Below are 26,368 nucleotides of genomic sequence, written 5' to 3'. Positions count from 1 at the left end.
TTTTTTTTTACGAGTTTGCATCCTCATTGTAAACACAGTGCAATTCTTGGTCCTGCCACTTCCAGGCACCATGTTTTGACTGGTAAAGGTGAAAATATGAAGCGGACAGAAAGCTTTAAACTGCTCATTCACATGCCATTCCCCAGCTGCACGGCGCCATGTTATTTTCTGGACTAAATGAACGGAGGCCCGGTTTATTTGGTCGTCTTGATCAGCTCCCAGCTTCTTTCTGCTGTTTTTCTTCCTCTGGCCTTCTAGAATCTCGGCCTCGCCCTGTTCTATTCCCTCCACCCTCAATCATTCCAGTCTTTCAGCAGCTTTGCGGAATGAAGCAAGAGATGACCCAAAAAAAGAGATCAGAAACAAATATATTTTTTAAAAGGCCAAAAGGGAAACGGGATTTCCTTTAAAAAAGCGAATACACCTGGAACAGTTTTTTCTGAAGAAGCGTACATATAACAGAAAACTTAAAGAAGGCAAGAACAAAATAAAGAGGGAAAACAATAATTGGAAGCTCTTTTTAAATTAGTAAGGAGGAAACCTTCCTCAGAAAATCCCAAATAATAACTCGTGCGTGAAACGGAATGCTGCACTAGTGGGTGTTTGAAATTGTTGGGGTAATGTGGGCATAGCTTTGCCCTCGACCGAATCTGGGGTACTGTTAACCTTGTTGCTGATGTGGTATAAGAAAAAGTTTTGAGATCAACCGATCAGCAAGAGGCAAGTTTATAGCTTCAGCTTGGGCATCCATGAGTGTTCCCCAACATATTTCTCTACTTTCTAAAGCAAAAGCACAACATTGCAAATGTTGGAAATAGGAATTAATAATAGATGAGTTCTGATGTGCGGTCATTGATCTGAAACACTAATTCTTTCCTCTCCCCACAGAGGCTGACTGACTGTTGGATCTCTGTGTCTATTCGTACACCAGTGTCCGTTTTTAACCTCCCGTTTCTAACTCAGTATGTATCACAATTCCACAAATTCTCTCTCGGGGCCCAGAAACAAAAGCAGGACTAGTTTTGCCCAACAGACACTCAGTTCTTACCGTCAAGTCACAGAATATCACTGGTCTATTTGTGGAACGCCATAGTTTCGGTTATCCTTCTCTCCAAGTGGAGCAAACAAGGAAATGTAAACATAGACACAATGAGGCTGCAGTTCACCTGAGCAGCAGTGCAAAATGGGGGACATCACATGAATCACCAATTTTAGGCCAAACTTGATAATCAATTACACTGAAGGCAATGGAAACAAATATAGTGTGGAGTGTATAATGGGCAGCCAATTCAATAATGCCCACATTGCACTATCATTGAAGATGAACGCCTACCTTTCACACTTCAAGAGAAGGGATAATTAAGAAATAGTGCGGAGTTGAAATCAATAGCGGACGCAAATTTTCCTTTACCATTATTTGGCTTGTCAAGTTTGGATCAATTCACTTGGATCACGTCACAATTTACCTGATTGCTTGCAACCCACCTGATTCGGCTACTTCTGCTATCGGCACTCCTTGTTCGTAAGCCATGAATCCCAACACAGAGAAAATAGCAAAACCAGCAACAAAGCTGGTGCCACTGTTCAGGCAGCATAGCATTATGCAATCCCTGCAAAACAGCAAGAACAGTTACTGAATGCTCAAAACAGCTTCCATGTTCAATAAACGCTTGTCTATTAACTGTAGAACCGTTCAGGTAATATTCATTGTGATTACCATACTGAATGCACCTTTAAACAGAAGGATACCAGCTCTCACTCCAAGATAGTTCTTTGGTAAGAAAAGAAGTATTGTTTCTGTCACGTCAAAATCAGGAAGCATTTATTCTAATCATCTCTGCACTGATAAGCTCCCAAAACGCTGCATACAAACAACGTGAAATGTTAGCCAAACACTATTGCAGCCTGCTTGCACAAGTGAGCTCACCTCACTTAATAATGTGAGGCAAGATCATTTTCAAAATTTTCCAGTTCCCTGGGCATGTCATCAATGTCAAGCATCAGTTGCTTTTAAAGAGCTAATGGCTGTTTGTTATGCACCAGCTGATTTTCTAGCACGGGGGAGAAACACCAAACAAGGGCAGACAGTTCTCTGCAATTTAGCAGCCATCCCGAGAGGTACAACGTGATTGTATTTAATCAGAACTTAATAAATAAAACTGCAATACGATCAATGATAGAGTGTAGAGTCTAGCATTGTACTCTCTTTCAGCTCTACAAATAACGGCTAGACTGGGTCTGCGGCAAGTGGTGAGGCAACACGAGGGAAAAACATACTTGATCTCATCCCCATCAACCTGCCTGTCCATGACAGTATCAGTCGGAGTGGATACCACACGGCCCTTGTGGAGACTAAGTCCTGTCTCCACATTGAGGAAACCCTCCATCGTATTGTGTGGCACTACCATTGTGCTAAATGGGACAGACTTCAAACAGATCTAGCAACTCAAGACTGGGCACCCATGACGTGCTTTGGGCCATTATCAGCAGCAAAATTGTACTCGACGACAATCTGTAATCCCAAGGCCCGGCATATCCTCCCATTCTACCATTACCACCAAGCCAGGGGATCAAACCTGGTTCAATGAAGAGTGCAGGAGAGCATTCCAGGAGCAACACCAGGCATATCTAAAATGAGGATTCAACCTGGTGAAGCTACAATACAGAAATACCTGAGCCAAACAGCATAAGCAGAAAGGAATAGACAGAGCTGAGCAATTCCGTAACCAGCGGATCAGATCTAAGTTCTACAGTCTTGCTACAACAAGCTGTTAAAGATGGTGGACCATTAAACAATTCACTGGAAAAGGAGGCTCCACAAATATCCCCATCCTCGGGGTGACACGGTGGCGCAGTGGTTAGCACTGCTGCCTCACGGCGCTGAGGACCACACTTCGATCCCGGCCCTGGGTCACTGTCCGTGTGGAGTTTGCACGTTGGATTGGATTTGTTTATTGTCACGTGTACCGAGGTACAGTGAAAAGTATTTTTCTGCGTGCAGCTCAAACAGATCATTTAGTGCATGAAAAGAAAACAAAATACATAATAGGGCAGCACAAGGTAAACAATGTAAATAACGGCATCGGGTGAAGCATACAGGAGTGTAGTATTAATCAGGTCAGTCCATAAGAGGGTTGTTTAAGAGTCTGGAACAATGGGGAAGAAGCTGCTTTGCACATTCCCCCCGTGTCTCAGTGGGTCTCACCCCCGCAACCCACAGATGTGCAGGGTAGATGAATTGGCCACGCTAAATTGCCCCTAATTGGAAAAAATATAATTGGGTATTCTAAATTTTTTTTAAAATTCCCATCCTCAATGGTGGAGGAGCTCAGCACATCTGTGCAAAAGACAAGGCTGAGGCATTTGCAACAATCTTCAGCAAGAACTGCTGAGTGGATGACCCATCTCTGCCTCCTCTGGAGGTCCCCAGTATCACATATCTCGGTTTTCAGCCAATTCCATTCACTCCACCTGACATCAAGAAACAACTGAAGGCACTGGATACTGTAAAGGCTATGTGCCCTGACAACATTCCTGTGATATTTCTGAAGACTTGTTCTCCAGAACTTGCCACACACCTAGCCAATTTGTTCCAGTACAGCTACAATACTGGCATCTACCTGGAATTGTGGAAAAATTCCCAGGTATGTCCTGTACACAGGAAACAGGACAAATCCAACCCAATCAACTAATGCCCCACCAGTTTACTCTTGATCTTCAGTAAAGTGATGGAAGGGATCATCTACAGCACTATCAAGCGACACTTACTTAGCAATAACCTGCTCATGGACGCTCATTTTGGGTTCTGCCAATGTCATTCAGCTTCTGACCTCATTACAGGCAGGCAGGTTGGTGAGGATTAGGTCAAGTACATTTTTCCCTTGTGTTGGTTTCCTCAGCACTTGCCGCAGACCCGTTGGAGCCATTAGTTGTGGAGCTGAAGGAGAGTACAATGCTAGACTCCAAATAAGGAAAAAGGAGCTGAATGCCAGAGGTGAGAGTGACTGCCCTTGGCATGAAGGCAACATTTGATCGAATATGGGTGTTTGTTATGCACCAGCTGATTTTCTAGCACGGGGGAGAAATACCAAACAAGGGCAGACAGTTCTCTGCCAACTGTCTGTTGGTAGGAGCCCTAGCAAAACTGGAGTCAATGGGAATCTAGAAAAAAACTCTCCAATGGCACAAAGGGATATATTTTTTGTGGTCGGAGGTCAATCATCTCAGCTCCAAAACATCGCAGCAGGAATTTCTCAGGGACTAGGCTCAAATATCTTCAGCTGCTTCGTCAATGACCTTCCTTCCATCATAAGGTCAAAGGTGGGGATGTTTGCTAATGACTGCACCTTTTGCGATTCCTCAGGTACTGGAGCAATCCATGTCCAAATTCAGCAAGACCTGGATAATATCCAGGATTAAGCTGACAAGTGGTAAGTAACATCTGTGTCACACAAGTGCCATGTAATGACCATCTCCTACAAGAGAGAATCTAACCATTGCCCCATGATATTCAATGGCATTACCATTTGGAAATGGAAATGGAATGGAAATCGCTTATTGTCACAAGTAGGCTTCAATGAAGTTACTGTGAAACGCCCCTAGTCGCCACATTCCGGCGCCTGTTCGGGGAGGCTGGTACGGGAATCGAACCATGCTGCTGGCCTGCCTTAGTCTGCTTTCAAAGCCAGCGATTTAGCCCTGTGCTAAACCAGCCCCTCATTTCCGAATCCCCAATACAATTAACATCTTGGGGGTTACCATCGACCAGAAACTGAACTGGATTAGACATTTAAATACTATGGCTACCCGAGCAGGTCAAAGGTGAGCAACCCACTTCCTGACTCCCCAGACTCACTTCCGCTGGGTCAAAATCCTGGAACTCTCTCAACAGCACTATGGATGCACCCACACCTCAGAGACTGCCGCGGTTCAAGTCGGCAGCTCACCACCACCTTCTCAAGGACAGCTAGGGATGGACAATAAATGCTGACCTAGCCAGTGACACCCACATCCCATAGATTAATTTGAAAAAAAAAAACACTGAGATACCTGCACTCCTCTATTTTAATTTAATTATAACTTTGGAACCTAAAAAATCTCAGGTAATATAGCTTGGTTGTGGGCTTCCGCTTGGCTGTGCACTTGTTGTCCGCTTTGGGATAAGTTGGAGGTGACATTCGCCTCGAGCACCTGTTTTCTTGGATAGTCCAGGTGCCTCGGATTCCAAAATGGCACCGGATTGTGCATGCTCAGTCCTGGCATGAAATCCACCAGTCACTCACTTGGTCACAAGGCACACACACTTAGCTCTACTGGAATTGTGGAGAGCAGGCAAATCTTGATTTCAATCTCTTGTAATGGTTTGATATCATGCTCCCGTTTTGGAGCTCCACACCCCAATTGATTCTCTTTCTTAACCTCACAGAGCTGAATGTAAGGTAAGCATCATCTAGCTCCCCTCCCTGCCTCACCACGTTACTACTGTATTTAATAGAATGACCAAGTGCTTACAGGGTCACTGATAATTGATTCTCCTGGGTATTGCCTCAAATCTACAGGTTTATGGTGCTTTCCACCATTGTTTAACTTTCAGAAGCTTTATAGGGAGTTGTGTAGCAGCTGCTTCTGATAAACCTCGTCTAATTTGAAATCACAGAATGCTGCAGCACTGAAGTAGGCCATTTGGTCCATCATGTCTGTGCCATCCCTTTGGCAGCAGTGTTGAAGGATGTTTTCTTGACTTCAAGGGTACCGCACAAAGCAGCTGCTCCCAGTCATGAGGGCAGTAGTTCTTCCTCTCAGAATCAAGCATGTTTTGGAGAATGAGCAGATGCCATGCAGAGCAGGACAAGCTGCTAGAAGAGGGAGGAGAAGAAAGATGACAGCAGGGCAAGGACGTTTTTTGCTAAATTCTTTCCTGGGGTGTGGGTGTTGCAGGGGCTGGTTTAGCTCGCCAGGCTAAATCGCTGGCTTTGAAAGCAGACCAAGCAGGCCAGCAGCACGGTTTGATTCCCGTACCGGCCTCCCGGACAGGCGCCGGAATGTGGCGACTCGGGGCTTTTCACAGTAACTTCATTGAAGCCTACTCGTGACAATAAGCGATTTTCATTTCATTTTCATTTTCATTGCTGGCTAGGCCAGAATTTGTTTCCCCATCCCTAATTACCCTTGAGAGGGTGGTGGTGAGCCGTTTTCTTGAACTCCTGAATGCATCCGGTGCAGGTACATTCACAGCTCAGTTAGGGGGAGTTCCAGGCATTTGATCCCATGGCAGTGAAGGAATTGAGATATATTTACAAGTCAGGGCAGTGTGCGGCTTGGAGGGGAACTTGCAGGTAGGTGGTGGTGTTTCCCATGTATCTGCTGCTTTTGTCCCTTTGGGTGGTAGAGTTCACGGGTTTGGACGTTGCTGTCAAAGGAGGCTTGCTAAATTGCTGCAATGCACCTTGTAGATAGTACACACTGTTACACTAACAATGAAAACAACTTATGAAGTGCCTTTAATATCCCAAGCTGCTTCACAGAGGCATTACAAAACAAAGTATGACACCCAGTCACATATTAAGTTTAATAGTCAAAATGTTTGGGCAAAGACATATCTTTAAGGAGGAAAGCAAGGTAGAGAGGTGAATTGGTATTGAGAGTGTTTTGCAGAGCTTGGTGCCTAGGCAACCGAAGCATGACCACCGATGGTGAAGCAATTAAAAATGGGGATAAGATTGATGAAAGGGGTGCACATTTCTTGTACAATTGTAGAAATAAAGGAGATTGCAATGCCAAACTCAATATCCCGTTCTGTCACTGATAATATTGCAGTGTTTGATAATTTCATAAGTTTTAACCATTTTGTACAAATTCCAGGAAATTGTGTGGATATCCAAATGATTACATAAGAGCCTCATTTAAATTCATAAGTGGTCACACCAGTGAATGCCTCTGCTGTAATTTAAAAACCCTAATATAAAAAAACAAAGGGGCAGGTATATTCAAACAGAGGTCGAATATAGCCAATTGTCACCCATATTTTCTGCATCATTTGCACCCGTTTATTGGGCACAATCAATCAGAAAATCTGCTCCACCGAATCCAGATATAAATATATTAATTTTCCCTTTCTCAGTTTTAGAAAATTATCTAATCTTAAAGGGACCATAAATAGAATACACTTTCTCTGACAAGCTTGCCACGACATGCTGTCCTTTGTTAAACAATGTCAATGATATTCATGAGAAAAATATACAAAATAATAAAAACAGCCTGGTGTCTTGCTTCTGATCAGCATTACCTTATGTTATACTTTTCTGGTATTTACATGAGATGTTGCATGGATTCAACATCACACTTGTAGGTGCATGCTACATCCCCTACAAACCAAATGACGCTTTACCTGCTCAATGCCTGGGGAAATGTTGCGAGATCCAAGCTCAAACAAGAAACACCTGTTACTGTCTTACTGAAATATATTGCATTGACCACAGGATATCCTGGACTTTGGCAAATGGAAGGATTGATAAACACTTCCTCAAAGCGTGGTTTAGGCTGAAACCACAATGTTGCTTTATTGAAATGGATCCGGTTACAACGACAAACAATAATTGCAAACCTAAGTGATCACTTGAAAAGTCAAAAACAATGAAAATCCTTATTATGCCTGCTCTCAACACAAGCTGATTGTTAAAACACCCTGGCATATCTGATTGGCTTGACATCTGACAACTTCAGACTTACATTGGCTGTAAATTGCTTTCGGATTCCTTAAGGTCATAAAGGTGCTACAGAAGTGAAAGTTCTATCTTTCATTCCCATCTTGGAGTAAAACCTCCAAACATCTATCTCCAAATTCCTTTGAAGATAGATCAGAACAAAGAACATTAAAAACTGTGATTCTCAGGGCAGCTCAATGGCGCAGTGGGTTAGCCCTGCTGCCTCACGCCGCCCAGGTGCCAGGTTCAATCCCGGTTCTGGGTTACTGTCTGTGTGGAGTTTGCACATTCTCCCCGTGTTTGCGTGGGTTTCGCCCTCACAACCCAAAGATGTGCAGGCTAGGTGGATTGGCCACGCTAAATTGCCCCTTAATTGGAAAAAATGAATTGGGTACTCTAAATGTATTTTTAAAAAACTGTGATTCTCATAACCATCCATTTGGTGGTCAGTCATTCATATTCTTCCAAATGCCTGGGACATTTGCTGAGTAAGATTGTCTCTTTGAAGTTCACAACCTGTAATTGCACAGCATTCAAACACACACACAGACATCTGAGATGGTGCTGGATAGAATTAACACTAATGGCACTCAACAGACACTCGGCTCTCAAACCTTTTGTTCTACAGGCACAGGTGTGTGCTTTTGAAATACAGAACATGTATATTCTGCAACTTGCTATCCAGTCAAGTGTTTGATGCTCATCCCATTTGTACAGTTGCCGGCAAGAAGAATTCAATAAACAGTCCACGAGACCTCTTCCGAATTGTATATTTGTTTTGACTAATCGAAGAATGGGAATCTGGGTTGCTGCTTCATGTTGAGTATAGTATAGCATTCCAGAGATGAACCACTCATACCAGAGTGGATAGAGTACAAGTTGCAGAATCAGCTGGAAACTGCTATTTCTACCTGGAGATCTTGTTCGGCGGCTCCAAATTCCACAGTGCAGGGAGGAAAAGCGCTGCATTCCCATCAGTTTGGGACAACAACTTGTACTTCTGTGGCACCTTTAATGCCATGAAGCATCCAAAAGTGCTTCACAGGAGCATTCTAAAACAAAATGCCAAGCCACTTAAGAAGATATTAGGGCAGGTGACCAAAACCTTGGGCAAAGAGGTAGGTTTTGAGGAGTGCCTTAAATGAGGAAAGCAAGGTCGAGAGATGGAGAGGTGTAGGGACGGCATTTCAAGAGCTTGGGTCAGAACCTAGATTTGATGGGTTTCCACCCTGCACAACTTTCTTGGAAATTCAATTAGTTGATGCAAAGGTGTCTTCTATTTGCTCCCGTGGTCCGCATGTCAATAGAAAGCAGAGGGGCAAATCGGGGGATGGGGATTATATAGTCTTTAGTTCCACGGAGAGCTGTGAGTTGCAACGAGTTCCGTACTGGGTCTTCCAAAGCCTTAATACATGTTTCTAGAAACAGTTCCAGAATAGGATTAATTGCGCACAGAAGCCAAGTCTTGCCTTTCATTGGGGATAAAGAAAGATAAGGGGCGCAATTTACCAGCCATGTCCCGCGGAATCGGGACGGCATGCGGCCAGTAGATCCCGGGTGAGGCCTCTCCCAGGACAGTCGTTATGCCGCACGAGATCTCATGTGATGTCGCAATCTGGATCCCATCCACAATGCGTGCGACTTGGACTCTCATAGCTAAAAGAGCTTAAATGCCCACTTAGCTTTATTGCCGCTGGATCAAATGGACACTCGGCCTCGCTGAGTCCATCCCATTCAGCATGGTGGTGATGCCACACAACACAATGGCAATGGTAGAGGAAGGGATATGCTGAACTATGAGGTTTCAGATTGTGGTTGAAAAGCATCCTGTTGCTGCGATCCAACATTCCTTAAGTCTTCCAGTCGTCACACTGGAGTGTACAGATAGAACTCTTTGTCGGTGGCAGTATACAGTAATAACCTTATCTGTGTCTTTTCCTTCCCCTCACATCTAAATGGTGAGTATCAGTGAAGATCAACCATGGGGAACATCTTCACTCAAGTTATCTCATCTGACATCCAACTGGGGTGACATTGTCGTATTCAAGAGCTTAAACCTGCTTCGGGGATATTGAGATTTCCATACCTGGTATAGACTAGGAATCAAACATAGAAACGTCTTTGTCAGTGTGTCTCAAAGACGGCAGACCTGCGCATTAAGCCACCAGGAACACCAATCAGAAATAAATTAGTGTGAACTATTATTCTATTCATGTTAGGGTGATAAAAGCAGCATAAAGATTCGATAAAGTAGCCATGTAAAGAATATGTAATTGAAAAAAACAACTCGATAATTTATGAAATGGTATTTAAAATGCTTTTGCATAACACATCAGCCTATAGTGTCATTCACAGTGAAATTGTTACAGGATGGATGAATTAGACTATTTACATCAGCCATTTTATTGTTGAGGAGAACAGTGGGATAGAATTTTAGTGCCTCCACCTGACAAAAGAATGCTGATTTGTGGCAGTGAGCACTTTGTAAACTGCCTGGCTTAATATAGAACATTGAGAATAACAATTGCTGAAATCTAGCCTGTAGCTTGCAAGTTCAAAACCCCACTTCAGCAAATTACTCTTTTACCTGTAGCAGTTGTTATGATAGGGATTATAACTTCCTAACGCAGTCAAGCATCCAAGGCAAATGGCATACGAGAAGAAAATCTGGGTACCAGCATCCAGCCAGACCTGAGAAAAAAAAATCAGATGACTTGTTTACATTTTTTAATATGACAGATGAATCTCAATTGCCAAATTTTTTTAAAACAATCTAATAAAATAAGGCCATCATCTGCAATATTCTGAAGATTATCAAAGTATTAATGTAGCAGGGTACACTGACTTTAGGTTGCTCTGGATTCCCACAAAGAATGTTCCTGCCTCCTCAGTTCTAAGTTGCTTCCCCCCCCACTGCTGCTCCATCCCTGCCTTAAATACAATGTCCCCATGAGGCGTTGCAGAAACTCATTCCCACCACCAACATGTGTTGGGGTGCAGCCTCCAGGTCGCACACATTTCTGCTGCTTCCCGACTGTGCCGGACATTCAGTTGGGAACTCAGTTGTCAATATCCGAATGAAGCCTTGGAATTAAAATAGCCTGGGCCTAATTTCTGAAGCAGCAGAGATTCCGACACCCCTTTCTCCCACCTGCCCAGATTAAAATCAAGGCCAACATTTCCACATGACTTGCTCGATGATAATAATAAGGCCATCAGATATAAAGGAACAAGCTAAAGAAGTAATGATTGCCATTTTATGAACCCAGATATATACATATATATAGCTGGTCTGTTTCGGATTTCTTTTTCCAACATTACTCTTTGTGAGGGCTGACTGGATGGGCCGAATGGCCTCCTTCTGCACTGTAAATTCTATGATCCGAGGAGATCAAAATATATGCCTTTCATAATATTTTATGATATTGTTATTTTTATTGATATTTTATTCACATTTTTCATGGTGTTTATTGTAATAACTGCAGAACTGGGAGGCACACTGCTCTGTGTATCTGATTCTTAAATATTATATTGGCTTATTGAATTCAATATTGGGAAGACTGAAGCCATGCTCTCTGTTTCCCACTTCAAACTTCGTTTTGCAGCTACCATCTCCATCTCTCTCCCTTGCATCAGTTTGAGATTAAGCCAGCCTGTTATAACCGTGGTGTCACATTTGATTGCCAGATGGTTTTCCAACCTCAGGTTCATGCTCCACTAAGACTTCTTATTTCCACCTCCAGAAGATCACTCCACTTCTTAGCTCGCTGCTGAAACCCTCATTCGTGTCTCCAATACCTGAAGACTCAAATATTCCAAAGCACTCTTGACTGGTCTCCCACAGTGTGCCCTTTGGAAATTTGAGGTCATACAAAACTCTGCTGCCCAAGTCATAACTCTCAAAAGGTAATGTCCTCCACCACCCACACCCCCTCCCCCCACGGCCCTGCTCGCTGACCTACATCGTCTTCCAAGAAAGCAATACCTTGACTTTAAAATTCTTATCCTTGCTTTCAAATATTTCCATGACTTCGCTGCTCCGTATCTGTGTAACCTTCTCCAGTCCTGTACCCTCAAAGATATGGGCAGCAGGGTAGCATGGTGGTTAGCATAAATGCTTCACAGCTCCAGGGTCCCAGGTTCGATTCCCGGCTGGGTCACTGTCTGTGTGGAGTCTGCACGTCCTCCCCCTGTGTGCGTGGGTTTCCTCCGGGTGCTCCGGTTTCCTCCCACAGTCCAAAGATGTGCGGGTTAGGTGGATTGGCCATGCTAAATTGCCCGTAGTGTCCTAATAAAAGTAAGGTTAAGGGGGGGGGGTTGTTGGGTTACGGGTATAGGGTGGATACGTGGGTTTGAGTAGGGTGATCATGGCTCGGCACAACATTGAGGGCCGAAGGGCCTGTTCTGTGCTGTACTGTTCTATGTTCTATATCTGCGCTCCTCGAATTCTGGCCTTTTGTGCATTCCCTATGATAATCGCACCACCCGCGGGTAGTTGTGCTTCAGTTGCCTTGGCCCCCGAACTTTGAAGTACCCTCCCTACATCCCTCTGCCTCGCTTTCCTCACACCCCTTAAAAAGTACCCCTTTGGCCAGGGTTTTGTCCATCTGCTCTCGTACCCCTCATGTGTCTCAGTATCATGGTTTGGTTTGAAATACTCCTGTGAAGTGCCTGGGGACATTTACCTAAATAAAGATGTTATATAAATATAACTTGCTGATTCTGTGATCTGTGCTCTTGCCAAGCAGGACGCTGTGCCAAGAAGAGTCACGCAGATTTAGAGCTTCGATTCTCCATTGCTTCACGCTGGTGGGATTCCCTCGTCCAGCTGCAGTGAATGGAGATATGGCTGAGCACCAAATTCTCCGTCCTCGCTGGCAGCGTTGCGAGCCGGACTCGCGATGGAGAATCCCGCCCATGGTTTCATGCGCAGCAAATTAAAAGACCGCAATGTATAAACCTGAAAGAATCCTCTGAACCATAATGCAGTTAATGTGTGGATCCAAAAAGATAATTCGTACGATTGATTTCAACGGTGTTCAAGTTGCTTTGTTGTGAACACTTGGGCTCAAGTGAAGTCTCTGAGGGAAAACTGAATTTTCATCGAATAATAGAATTATAGAATCCCTACAGGGCAGAAGGAGGCTGCAGAAGATGGCTACTCAGCCCATCAAGTCTGCACCGACCCTCCGAAAGAGCACCCTACCCATTCCCACGTCCCATCCTGACCCTCCCTAACCTTTTGGACACTAAGGATCAATTTAGCATGGCCAATCCACCTAAACACCCACTATTTTCTCCATGACTTTAAAGTAAGTAACATTTTGCAACATTATAATCAATTAGAACCCATTGCATTCAAATGTGATATTTGCATGGTCTTCAGAAACATGGAACCAATTTTGCTGCATATAATCTGATCTTTTATGTCTTTATTTACGCTTGCAATCTTACATTTTCCAATATTAAGACATAGTTATCTGCTTTCTTTAAATTATCATCCTAACAATAAGAGCTTGTATTTATAGGGCACGGTCTATTGGCTGGAATCGGGACGAGATGCGGGTGGATTTCCTGGGAGAGGCCTTCCCGGGATTCCTCCGTGACACCTTGCGAGATCTAATCAGGTCTCATGAGATGTCATGATCTGGGTCCTGTCCATGCTGACGGCGGATTGATTGGCCACCCAGATCTATTGGCCTCTCTGAGGAGACCCAGCTGGGCGTCGTTCAGTTCTGGTTCCCATAAATGGGGACCAGGCAGAATGATACCATGGGGGTGTGGTTGGGGGGGTCCTCCAGGCGATAGAAGGCTCTGCATGGTTGTCTTACAGGCAATGTGGAACCCCTGGCTGCTGGTACCACTGTACACCTTGACACTGCTAGCCTGGCACTCTGGCAGTGCCACCTGTATGCCAGTCTGGCACTGCCAGGGTACCCAGGTGGTACTGCCGGGGTAGTGCCCAGCTGACAATGCCAAGGTGCCAATCTGGCATTGTGCCCGCACTGGGGATCGGGCCCAGGGGCACCCTGCCCATGTGTGGTGTGGTGTGGGAGGGACTCAAGGACACCCAACAGGTGAATTGGAGCATTGGGGTGAGGGTCCGGAGATTGTGTCAGGGGGTCGAGAGAGACCCTTCCTGCACTGAGGAGCTCCGCTTGTCGGAGGAAATGACACAAAGTGCGGCCTCGCGGGGCATTCCCCGCCAGGATACGAAAACAAGGCAGAGTGCCGTTTGATAGCGGGATCATTCCCGGTGCTACAAGTGCTGGGAACGACCCTGCTAATTCTGCCCAGAACGGAGTCTGTTTTATTCTGTTTTGAGCGTGCCCATAGTGTCTTTAACAATGTGAAGTGTACCAAGGTGTTTCAAAGGAGCATTACTGTGAAACAAAGTTGGTGCCAAGCCAGACAAGGATATATCAAGGCAGCTCGCAGTTTGAAAGCAAGGCGGAGAGGTTTAGGGAGGGAATTCCAGTGCCTAGAGTTCTGCTAACTTAAAGCATGTCCACCAGCCACGGATTGATTAAAATCAGAGCCGGGATTCTCCCCTACCCGGGGGGGGGCGGGGTGTCCCGGCGGGATGGAGTGGCGTGAACCACTCCGGCGTCGGGCCGCCCCAAAGGTTCCGCACCTTTTGGGGCCAAGCCCTCACATTGAGGGGCTAGGCCCGCCCTGGAGTGGTTGGCGCTCCGCCGGCTGGCGTGGACGGCCTTCGGCGCCATGCCAGCCGGGGCCGAAAGGACTTCGCCGGCCTGCGTAAGTCCGTGCATGCGCCGGAGCTTCAGCGGCTGCTGATGTCATCCCCGTGCATGCGCAGGGGTCACTTCCGCCTCTGCCATGGTGAAGACCATGGCGAAGGCGGAAGGAAAAGAGTGCCCCCACGGCACAGGCCCGACCGCCGATCGGTGGGCCTCGAGCGCCACCGTGGGGGCACCCCCCGGGGCCAGATTGCCCCGCGCCCTCCCCCCTCCCAAGGACCCCGGAGCCTGCCCGCGCCACCACTCCCGGTGGTCCCTGGTGGTCTAGTGGTTAGGATTCGGCGCTCTCGCTGCCGCGGCCCGGGTTCGATTCCCAGTCAGGGAATGTCACTTTTAGGGGCTGGTTTAGCACACTGGGCTAAATCGCTGGCTTTTAAAGCAGACTAAGGCAGGCCAGCAGCACGGTTCAATTCCCGTACCAGCCTCCCCGAACAGGCGGCGGAATGTGGCGACTAGGGGCTTTTCACAGTAACTTCATTGAAGCCTACTCGTGACAATAAGCGATTTTCATTTTCATTTCATTTTCAGGTAGGTGTTTTGATTCCCACAGACGGGGGAGGCTTGACATCGCGGGCCGGAGGATCGCCGGGGGGGGGGGGAACCCCGCCGACCGGTGCGGCGCGATTCCCGCCCCCGCCGAATCTCTGGTGGCGGAGATTTCGGGACACGGCGGGGACGGGATTGATGCCATCCCCCGGCGGTTCTCCGACCCGGCCGGGGGTCGGAGAATCTCGCCCAGGATTTTTCAATAAGCCAGAATTAGAGGAATGCAGATATCTTCAAATGCTGTAGGGCTTGAGGAGATTATAAAGCTAGGGAGAGTGGGATGAGATCGGCAATGGATTGAAAATGGACCCGGCGGGGGGGTTTCGGAGAATCCCGCCCCAGGTGAGGACAGATTTAGTGCTCGCTGTGTGAATACCATTGTCAAATAGCTTCCTAACATTTGGAACTGTTGTTTAGTGATAAATCGACTGCCTTCAGGAGGGGAATGCAGAGTTGACAACTCGTGAGAAAACCATCCTGTCCTAAATCATTTTTGAATAGTTTAAGGAATATTCTGACACAATTCCATTAGTCACAGTTCCTAGACAGAGTTGGACACATTTGATAGCGATCAACTGCCAAGTGACAATTTACCTCAAAGAAAGCTGTCTGTGAATATTTAGTGATCTCTGCGAGGTAGCATTTATCTTTCCTCCCATTAATCATCCCAGTCCGAGGACATCACTGCAGGAGTTCCTTAGGCTAGTGTCCTGGGCCCAATTATCTTCAGCTGCTTCAGCAGTGGCCTTCATCCATCATAAAGTCAGAAGTGGGGATGTTTGTTGATGGTACCATAATGTTTAGCACCATTTGTGACCCCTCAGATATTGAAGCAGTCCTTGCCCAAATGCAGCAAGACCTGGACAATATTCAGGTTTGGGTTGACAAGTGGCAAGTAACATTTGTGCCATAACAAAATGCCAGGCAATGACCACCTCCAACAAGAGAGATTCGAACAATCTCCCCTCGACATTCAATGGCATTGCATCACAGAATACCCCGTTATCAGCATCCTGGCTGTTACCATTGACCAGAACAAGCCATATAAATACTGTAGCTACAAGAGCAGGTCAGGGGCTTGTTCTGCAGTGAAACATTCACCCCCGACTCCCCAAATCCTGTCCATAATCTACAATGCATAATAGGCTGAATGGCTTCCTTCTGATTGGAACAATGTTGTGATTCTGCGATTGAATACCCTCCACTTGCCTTGAAAGCAGTTCCAACAATACTCAAGCAGCTCAACATCACCAGTACAAAGCAACGGGCTTGATTGGCATCCCATCCACCATTTCAAACATTCGCTGCCTCAACCACCGATTACAGTGGCAGCAACGTGTACTGTACATAAGATGAATTGTAGCAACTCACCAAGGCTCTCAGATTCACCTTCCGAACCTACAACCTCTACCACCTAGAGTCCAAGTAGATACATGGAATCACCACCACTTGCAAGTTCCCTTCTAAGCCACACTCATTCTGACTTGGAAATATGCACTCACTCCCTCCCTCCCACCAACCCAAGCCTGGCTCAACAGCCCACACTTCCTCTCCCTTACTCGCCACGAGACTCTAGACTTACCTGGTCCTGTGGCCTCCAGCATTTATACTGCTGTGACTGCGTGTGGTTGCAGCAGCGCCCTCCCCCCCTCCTCATGGCGCTATTGCTGGGAGTTTCTGGTCAATCAATTTAGCTAGCAGCTTCTGAGGTGGGATTCCCCCCTTAGTGAGGGGTGGAGATTCCGCCCCAAATTAATGACTGCTCCAGGGAATTGGAAATGGCTGTGGCACATCTATGATCAGCAGGGATGCATTCCCCACCAACTCTTCACATGGTGAGGCTGGATATCAGCCGATAGATTATAGAATATTTGGGGTGGAATTTAACTCTTTATAATCCAAGTATATTGAAATTATGTTACTACAAACAATAGGCGCGATTCTCCGCTCCCCACGCCGCATGGGAGAATCGCGGGAGGGCCCCCCGACAAATTGCACACCCCCCTGGCGCCCCCCCCCCACGCTCGGAAGAATCGCCGCTCGCCGTCTTTCACGGCGACCGGTGATTCTCCGACCCGGATGGGCCGAGCGGCCTGCCATTCGCGACCGTTTCACGACGGCGGCAACCACACCTGGTCGCTGCCATCGTGAAACGGGTGTGAGATGCCCGTTTGGAGCTTGTAGGGGGCCTGGTGGGGAATGAGCACCACGACTGTGCTCGGGAGGGGACAGGTCCGCGATCGGTGCCACCGATCGTCGGGCCGGCGTCTCAATCGGATGCACTATTTGCCCTCCGCCGCCCCGCAAGATCAAGCCGCCACGTCTTGCGGGGCAGCTGAGGGGAAAGACGGCCACCGCGCATGCGCGGGTTCGAGCTGTCAGTGTCGTGACGTCAGCCGCGCATGCGCGGGTTGGAGCCGGCCAACCTGCGCATGCGCGGCTGACGTCACATAGGCGCCGCCGTTACGTCACTCTCGGCGCGCCGCCCGGCGGCCGAGAGTTACGGAGCGCCGCTCCTAGCCCCGCCGGGAGGGGAGAATAGGGGGCGAGGAGCGGCCTCCGAGGCAGTCGTGAAACTCGGCCGAGTTCACGACAGCCCTCCCGATTTTTCCCGGGAGCAGAGAATTCCGCCCTATATATATAAATCCAAAAATTCTATAATGCTAGTTTCCAAATCCAAGAATTTTATCAACCAAGAACATGAATCCAGATATGCTAAGTATGCTACATTCCAGAGATGTTGAAATCCAAGTATACAAAGCTAACTGCACCATACACCAAGTATACCAATTGAAATTTGCTATAATCAAGCAACCACAATCCAAATAAACTCTGAGTACTCTGATAATCTACATCTGCTGGATAATAATTGTCTACCACATTCATTTGTCTCCTAACAAGTTTCTAGCAGATTAATGATGCACAATCTATTGCCTCTAAAGCTAAATGTTATTTGGTAATGAAAATATTCTACATTTTGATTATTGTCGACTGAACATGCTTATCAATCTCCATTTACACAACATAGATCTGGAAACTATCCAGCCTTTATTTATGAAGATTCAAGTGAGATTAATGCCTGTCATGTGCGCACTCTCAACCCTTCTTAACTCTGAGATGACGGCAGTACACCGCACAACATGTCTTGACCAACTGAGCAACTGGGGAGCACCAGGAGCTTCATACTTTATCCAAAATGTACTGGCGACGAACTCCTCCAAGCAATGTATAATTTCGTTTCAGCTAATAAACAGTGAAGCAAACTGTCAATCACTAATAAAAGGTACTGTTAGAAAATTGGGGTCTCGTGCTCCCAAGGTAAAGATTTGATATAAGAGCACTGGTGCTGGATTCTCCAAAAATGGGGCTATGTCCCCACGCCAGCGTAAAAACGCTGGCCTTTCACTCTTGACTTTCCTTCAAAAAGTCAAGAGCGATTCTCCTATCTGCAGGGGATGGCAGTGCCTCGGGGAGCTGCTCACAGATCTGGCTGAGGAACCGCCCCCTGCATGGCAGCTGCCGTACAACATGACGGACTCGGACTGCGGGGCGTCATCCAGACCTTAGGCCCCCCTGAGATGGCGTACACCCGCGGATCTGAGCCGCCTGATCGCCGCGCCGGCTGCCCATGAGGCCCCTTCCGCTACTCGATCCCCCCGCCCCACACCAGGGCGGCCACGGACCGAGTCCGCAGCCGCCACCCGAGGTTCCCAACGGCCAATACGTGGTTAGAGCCACGCCATCGGGAACACGGGCAGTTTTGCGCGGAGAATCGGGGGTGGTGGGTGGAGGCCTCTGTCAGTGGCCCCCAAGCCGCGCCACATAAATTGCACACGAGCGATTTTCCGAGGACCAGAGAATCGCGGGAGCGGTGCCGGTTACGATCTCCGCGTCAACAGGGATTCTCTGCCCCCGTGTCGAACGCGATTTCGGCGCCGGGCTGCGGAGAATCCAGACCCTGGTTGTCGATTCCATTTCTTTTCTGAAAATAGGCAGCAGGTCACAAAGACCTGAACAGGTGGAGTTTGAGAGTTGCGTCTTAGGCGCAACTAGAGGATAGCACCCCAAAGGAGATGACGGCAGCTTGATAATTGTCAAGAAAGCCAAAGGTCAGGCAAAGAGCTTTGGTGTTATGTAATAAGGGTTACATTCCTTAGTAGTTGGATTGTCAAAGGATTAACGTGTGTGCTGTGAAGGAATAAGATGCAATACAGCAGAGGAAATGCATCTGGTCTATTTTTCTTCGGCAGAGGATAATGTTCTAAGGCTAATCCATACTCTGCCTCTACTACATTAAAGAGTTTGCGGAAACATATACGTCCTAATTATCAAAGGTCTCTACAAGATAAGGATATATTCTTCTTCCTTCACGAACAATAGCAAAACAGATGTAGGTATTGCTACGTGGGGAAACATGCAGGATTCTCAAGCCGACCCTTTTATGAATATGATGAAATTAATAAAAATTAAGACAAATTTCTGTTGCATTTACCTGTACGTTGGCAGTAGCCCATTTACACTGCCAGGGCTCAGGCGTCAATTCCCTTAATCATGGCACCATTCTACCACCTAGGGATGGCTTCTGGAAATGCCTTGGGGCATTTTCCTACATTGAAGGTGCTATATAAATTCAAGTTATTGTTGGAAGTATCGTATCATAAACTTTGAATAAAGGGATATATTTAGTTTTACTTTCAATAGAAAATTCATCTACATGAGCTTTCTTAGCTACAAAACAAGGTAGTTGGGTTCAAAATGTTTCACCCTTGGGCTCTCCCTGCTGGGTGACCTTTGACAGAATCTTTAGGCCAACGCGAAGGAAAGACCGGCTGAGAGTTGGGTAACTTTCCGCTCTACAGTTTACATGCTTATGTAGCCATGTGGACACATAAAGCAACTAAACAAAGAGATAACACTACCTACTTAATGTACACTCTAAATGTTAAAAATCAACATTTTGCCTTTCTCAATTTTGAAAAATTACAAAAGCTTTTTCTGCCAGCATCACACGGTAATTATTATATTTTGACACTAGGTTTTTTAAAAAAGGAGCATGTACTAAAGCTCACTAAGATAATCGTGTTTGCAGGCCAAAATTGATATAAAATTCTGGTGTTATTTGTGTTAGTAATTTAGCTCGATTTGACGTTGTCAGCTCAGATAAAACACAACTCTCCGCTCATTCACTGCAGTATCATAGATGGGTGAACAGCGCTGTTGTCTGCAGAGAGGCTTTGAGTGACACACTTATTCAAGCATGTGTCTAACTCGCCGGCAAACAGTACACACCAAAGGTCATGAGAAAAGAAAAGCGTTTGTTTTGACAAAGGACAGGAAGTGGCACTGTCATTCAGGGAAACAAACAGCCTTCATTACCATAACTCTCAATGTTGCGTAATGCAACCTATCCTTCGGTGTGAGCCCATTCGATTAATGTTGAAGCTTCTTAATGGGAGCATTCTGACGATGAACGTATATTTCCATTCACCATGTCGTGGCAGTTTAACAAATGTCGCAGGTTTATGAAAATGAATAGATCTCCAAATAACTTTTCAAGGAATCCTCTCATTAGTGAAATGCCCCTTAACTAGGCCATGCTGTATTATACTGTCATGCTAATTGTTCTGTTTATAAGCAGCTAGTGTTAACCAGCTCTGTTGTTCATAATGAATTGAAACATTAATTGATAACATTTTGTCCAGCTAAAACATTTTAATCAATGGATGTCCCCAATTTACAATTGCGTTTAACCCTTTCATTGGCTCGCACCGATAATGATGGGTTGGACCATACCAGTTATGTCACGATCCCAATGGTGGCCTCAATTCTGGGTCGGTAAGCGAGGAGTGAAAATGGTGGGATTGTGGTCATGATCTTCCTGGACGTAGCCATTTGAGAAGCTGTTTCCTGGAGCCTCATCCAGTTAATGATGGCGGGCAGATCAGGGACCCGGCAAGTCCAGAGGGCCCACAGCAATGTCAGCCCGGCAGCCCCACCAGTACTGCTGAGGCAGGAAAGTGAGTGCACGGTATCAACATGGGTGCGAACAGTTTCTGCAGATGTTAGATTGAAAAGGCCCACACTGATCTGGCATCAGTGTGGACGGGATTAGCTTTGTCTTGTTGCAACTGGGGGCGTGGAGCTTCTGGGTCTGACATCTCCCTGTCTGGCTGCCAGGACACTCTCTCTACAGATCCCATCGCCATTGGAAAATGGCGCCTAATTGGGCCATTAACTCGTGTAGTTGGCTGATCACCTTGTTGGAGCAGGCTGCTGACTTCCTTGCCCGCCGGCAGGAGTGTGTGAGGGAACCTTCCCAATGTGATTCCCCCCCCCCCTACTGCTCCGGCTCTCCCACCCCCAACTCTCTCTTCATGAAGTTGGGAAAATTCAACCCGATGGGATTTGAGAGTACGACTAGTTGGGGGAAGAGGATGAAGGAATGTTGAGGGTCTCATTTATCACACAACTTCCACTCCACGTGCAACCTGCATCAATCACTTCCAGAATATGCCATGGCACCACAGCTCAACCCCCCCCCCCCCCCCCCCCCCCCCCCTCACCACCCCCGGCTGACTCTTGGGTCCAGTCAACTCAGTGATAGGTCAATGAAGGTTGTGGTGTTCCTCTGTGCAATCCTTCCATTTATTTTCACCAATCTACCTCACGTTTTTCCTCGGCCTTGCGCACAATGTTGGTTTGTGGCAAAATACCCAGAGTTCTGTGGGCAAACTGGCTTCTTTCTAATCTGAAATGTGGCTCACTGAGGAAAGATGAAAGCGGCTAAAGTGTTGTCACCCCTTGTTCCCAGATGAATTTGTCAACAACGCAGTACCATCTGTGAAAAATTATTTCTGTGCCTGGTTAATGCCAAAATAAAATGTTGCTATTAGTAACCATCTTATTTCTTCCAGCTGGCTCTGTTCAGTTAGTTCTTAGTTTTGCAAAAAAAAAGTGAGCTTTTCAGGAATCAAATGCAAAAAACCCGGCAAGACTAAATTCAGCAATCCCTGAAGAACGGCCACTCAGAGTGGTTGATTTCTAGTCCCATATGTTCCAATGGGAGCATAGGTTCACTGAATGAACCCTATAATTTTAATGTATCACACAATTATACTAATTGAAAAATCAAAAAATACTTAGGACAGACAGCACAGGACCAGGCTGTTGGTCCCAACCTGTCTACCATACCACTCTGGGATAAGAATAACATACTACTAAAAATAAAAAGGATCAATGTAGATTCACACAAGGACCTTTAACCTCTGAGTACATTATCCAAATAAAAACTGTTACTTGAAGCACAATTAACACACAAAGTAAATCCTTTACACTGTTTATTATTATAGCTATGTTTACCATAATTCTAACATGACACATGTTCTACCAAATTCACAAAATAGATATTCTATAACTTACATATTCTTCAATGCTCTCATTGGAACCAGAGGTCCAGCGAGCTACTGCATCATACAGATAAATGGAAGGGTGAATAATGGCTGCAATGCCCATCTGTGATTATCCTGGCCACTAGCTGTTATAACCTCGTGAACAGTCTTGTCAAGCCTCGTGGTATATGTCTCAATAAGGTAGCCTCTTATTCTTTTAAACTTCAGAGAGTACAGGCCCAATCAACCTTGCCTCACAAGAAAATCCCTCCATACCCAGGGTTAACGAGTAAATCTTTTCTGGGCTGCCTCCAATGCCAGTCTATCTTCCCTTAGATAAGGGCACCAAAACTGTTCACAATATCCAGGGGCAGAATTCTCCGCTCCCGCAAAAAATCGGGAAGGCCGTCGCGAACTCGGCCGAGTTTCACGACGGCCTCGGAGGCCGCTCCTCGCACCTAATTCACCCCCACCCGGGGGGCTAGGAGCGGCGCTCCGTAAATCTCGGCCGCCAGGCCTTGACGCTTGCGTCAAGGCAGCGCGCCGAGAATGACGCGACGGCGGCGCCTATGTGACGTCAGCCGCGCATGTACAGGTTGGCCGGCTCCAACCCGCGTATGCGCGGCTGACGTCACGACGGCTCCAACCCGCGCATGCATGGTTGCCATCTTCCCCTCCGCTGCCCTGCATACGTGGCGGCTTCATCTTGCGGGGCGGCGGAGGGGAAAAAGTGCGTCGCTTTGAGACGCCGGCCCGACGATCGGTGGGCACTGATCGCGGGCCAGTCCCCTCCCGAGCACGGCCGTGGTGCTCACTCCCCTCTACGCCCCCCACGAGCTTCAAACAGCACTTTGGCGCCCATGTTCACGACGGCAGCGACCAGGTGTGGTTGCCGCCGTCGTGAACCAGTCGGGAACAGCAGGCCGCTCGGCCCATCCGGGCCAGAGAATCGCCGGTCGTCGTGAAAAACGGCTAGCGCCGATTCTTACGAGCGGGGGGGTGGGAGAATCGCGGGGGGCACCAGGGGGTCGTGTCGTGAGTCGCCCGGCCCTCCCGCGATTCTCCCACCCGGCGTGGGGAGCGGAGAATTCCGCCCCAGGTGTGGTCCAATTCGATCCTTGTGCAGTTTCAGCAAGGCTTCCCTATTTTTGTACTCCATTCCCTTTGAAATAAAGGCCAATATTCCATTTGCCTTTCCTATTGCCATTGTCTTCCGCAGTAAGGCCGACCAGTAAGGAAACTCTCCTGCTTGTCAGCATTTACAGGCCGATAATTAATCTTTTTGGCTACATATAAACATGTCTTCTCTGGTCATCTGGTCCTGAAGTGGGACTTGAACCAAAATTCTAGAGATTCTACCAGAGCGCCACTCGGCTCCCTGGCCAGCAGTAATGCTTAATCCTCAAAGTGACAAGAAAGGGACAAATTTGAAGAGAAATAGTAGAGATTTCTTTCCAACTTCCTAAGATGATTTTGAGCAAGCTCAGAGAGAAAATGGCTAAATATGACTTGGTGTATTTAATTAATTATTTTTTTCCCCCACAATATATTTTATTCAAAAAATTTGTAAATGTGCACTACATGACTATTCAAAGTTGACATTTCATAAAGTGCAAAACAATTCAATTTCTTCCAATTCTGTATATATACATATATCATAGAATCATAGAATTTACAGTACAGGAGGCCATTCAGCCCATCGAGTCGAATATATATTGATTATATATATCATAGTCCCATTTACAACTACAGACAATACATATAAAGTTTACGTCATCTCAAACGTGTAGCCTAAGTGTTTTTTTTAAGTTTCCAGTTCACTCAAAGTACTCTGGCTGAAGAATGTCATTCCTCCCTGCATTACAGTAAGCTATATTCAATACTTCTCACACTTGAACATGCTAAGTACCTTCTTAAAGATCCAAACTGTACTCGTACTTACCCCATTCACCTGTTCCATTCAGTGTAAGTGTAAGAGAACAAAGACTTATTGGCATCCTGACCCATTATTGATATTTCTATTGGCATGTTCGATTTTCCTAAAATTCCATTAGTTTTAAGATAACTATGGAGAATGACAGGTCTGGCCCAAAAGATAAAATTCTAAATTGGAGCAAGGCCAATTTTGACAGTATTAGACAGGAACTTTCAAAAGTTGATTGGGGGAGTCTGTTGGCAGGCAAAGGGACAACTGGTAAGTGGGGGGCTTTCAAAAGTGTGTTAACCAGGGATCAGGGTAAGCACATTCCTTTTAGAGTGAAGGGCAAGGCTGGTAGAAGTAGGGAACCCTGGATGTCTCTGGTTGGAATATTGAGGCCTTGGCCAAAAAGGAGGCATATGACAAGTACCGGCGGCTGGGATAAACTTTGAAGAGTACAGAGGTTGACGGAGTAGAGTTAAGAGAGAAATCAGGAGGGCAAAAGGGGGACATGAGATTGCTTTGGCAGATAAAGCAAAGGAGAATCCAAAGAGCTGCTACAAATACATAAAGGGCAAAAGAGTAATGAGGGAGAGAGAAGGGCCTCTTATGTGTAGATCCACAAGAAATGGGTGAGATCCTAAATGAATATTTCTCATCGGTATTTACTGTTGAGAAAGGCATGGATGTTAGGGAACCAGGGGAAATAAATAGTGGTGTCTTGATGAGTGTACATATTACAGAGAAGGAGGTGCTTGAAGTCTTAAAGCGCATCAAGGTAGATAAATCCCCAGGACCTAATGAAATGTATCCCAAGACATTGTGGGAGGCTAAGGAGGAAATTGTGGGTCTCCTAGCAGAGATATTTGAATCGTCGACAGCCACAGGTGAGGTGCTTGGAGATTGGAGGGTAGCAAATGTTGTGCCTTTGTTTAAGAAGGGCCTCAGGGAAAAGCCTGGGAACTACAGGCTCGTGACCCTAACATCTGTGGTGGGTAAGTTGTTAGAAGGTATTCTGAGAGACAGGATCTACAGGCATTTAGAGAGGCAAGGACTGATTAGGGACAGTCAGCGTGGCTTTGTGAGTGGAAAATCATGTCTCACGAATTGAATTGAGTTTTTTGAAGGGGTAACCAAAAAGATAGATGAGGTCAGTGCAGTCGGCGTTGTCAACATGGACTTTAGCAAGATCTTTGACAAGGTACCGCATAGTAGGTTGTTGCATAAGGTGCGGAGAATCAGTGCTATTGCGCCGGCGCGGATGGTGCGACGCTGGCCGTAGGAATTGGGGACCGCCGATTCTCTGGCCCGGATGGGCTGAGCAGCCGCTCCTTTGCGACAAAGTCCTGCTGCCGCCGTTCATCCCTGGTCGCTGCCGGCGGGAACTCTACGGGAACGCTCGGGGGGGCGGCCTGTGGGGGGGGGGCTCCTTCACTGGGGCGGGCCCTCTGATGGGGTCTGGCCCGCGATCGGGGCCCACCGATCGGCGGGCCAGCCTCTCACCCCCCCCGGGCCTACTTCCTGGCGCATCTGGCCCCTGAACACCGACCCCATGTTGGGTTGGGGCCGGCGCGCGTAAGAAGTTCCCCGCGCATGCGCAGGATTGAGCTGGCCCAACTGCTATTGCGCGTGTTGGCACAGCGCCCATTTGACGCCGCGTAAGGAGGCTGGAGCGGCGTGAACCGCTCCAGCGCCATGCTGGCCTCCTATGGGGGCCAGAATAGGTCGTGCCCGGGCCCTGTTCGCGCTGTCGTTAAACGCAACGGCATTCACGATGGCGCGAACACTTGGCCCCCATATCGGAGAATTGCCCCCAAAGGGTGGTTGTAGAGGGTTGTTTTTCAAACTGGAGGCCTGTGACCAGCGGTGTGCCTCAGGGATCAATGCTGTGTCCACTCTTATTTGTTATTAATATTAATGATTTGGATGAGAATTTAGGAGGCATGGCTAGTAAGTTTGCAGGTGACACCAAGATTGGTGGCATAGTGGGCTGTGAAAAAGGTTATCTCGGGTTGCAATGATCAATTAGGCCAGTGGGCCGATGAATGGCAG

At 46.9% G+C, this 26,368-nt stretch overlaps 1 protein-coding gene and 1 non-coding gene across 3 annotated transcripts in view; one reads left to right on the top strand and one right to left on the bottom strand.

Moving 5' to 3' along the window:
• The window catches only part of slc6a11b (solute carrier family 6 member 11b), a 179,673-nt gene that overhangs the window by 24,589 nt on the left and 128,716 nt on the right, over positions 1-26,368 (bottom strand). For both annotated transcript variants that reach the window (XM_038812650.1, XM_038812651.1), the window contains exons 8-9: positions 10,291-10,394; positions 1,486-1,610 (exon numbers count right to left, since the gene is read on the bottom strand). In XM_038812650.1, coding sequence (XP_038668578.1) covers positions 1,486-1,610; positions 10,291-10,394 — 229 coding nt within the window. The remainder of the gene's footprint in view (positions 1-1,485; positions 1,611-10,290; positions 10,395-26,368) is intronic.
• Positions 14,718-14,789, top strand: trnae-cuc. Its single transcript has one exon. It is a non-coding gene; the product is annotated as a tRNA-Glu (tRNA).

The sequence above is a fragment of the Scyliorhinus canicula genome, chromosome 11 (assembly GCF_902713615.1).
Source record: "Scyliorhinus canicula chromosome 11, sScyCan1.1, whole genome shotgun sequence".
NCBI classification, from domain to species: Eukaryota; Metazoa; Chordata; class Chondrichthyes; order Carcharhiniformes; family Scyliorhinidae; genus Scyliorhinus; species Scyliorhinus canicula.
This window is presented reverse-complemented; position numbering and strand designations above follow the sequence as displayed.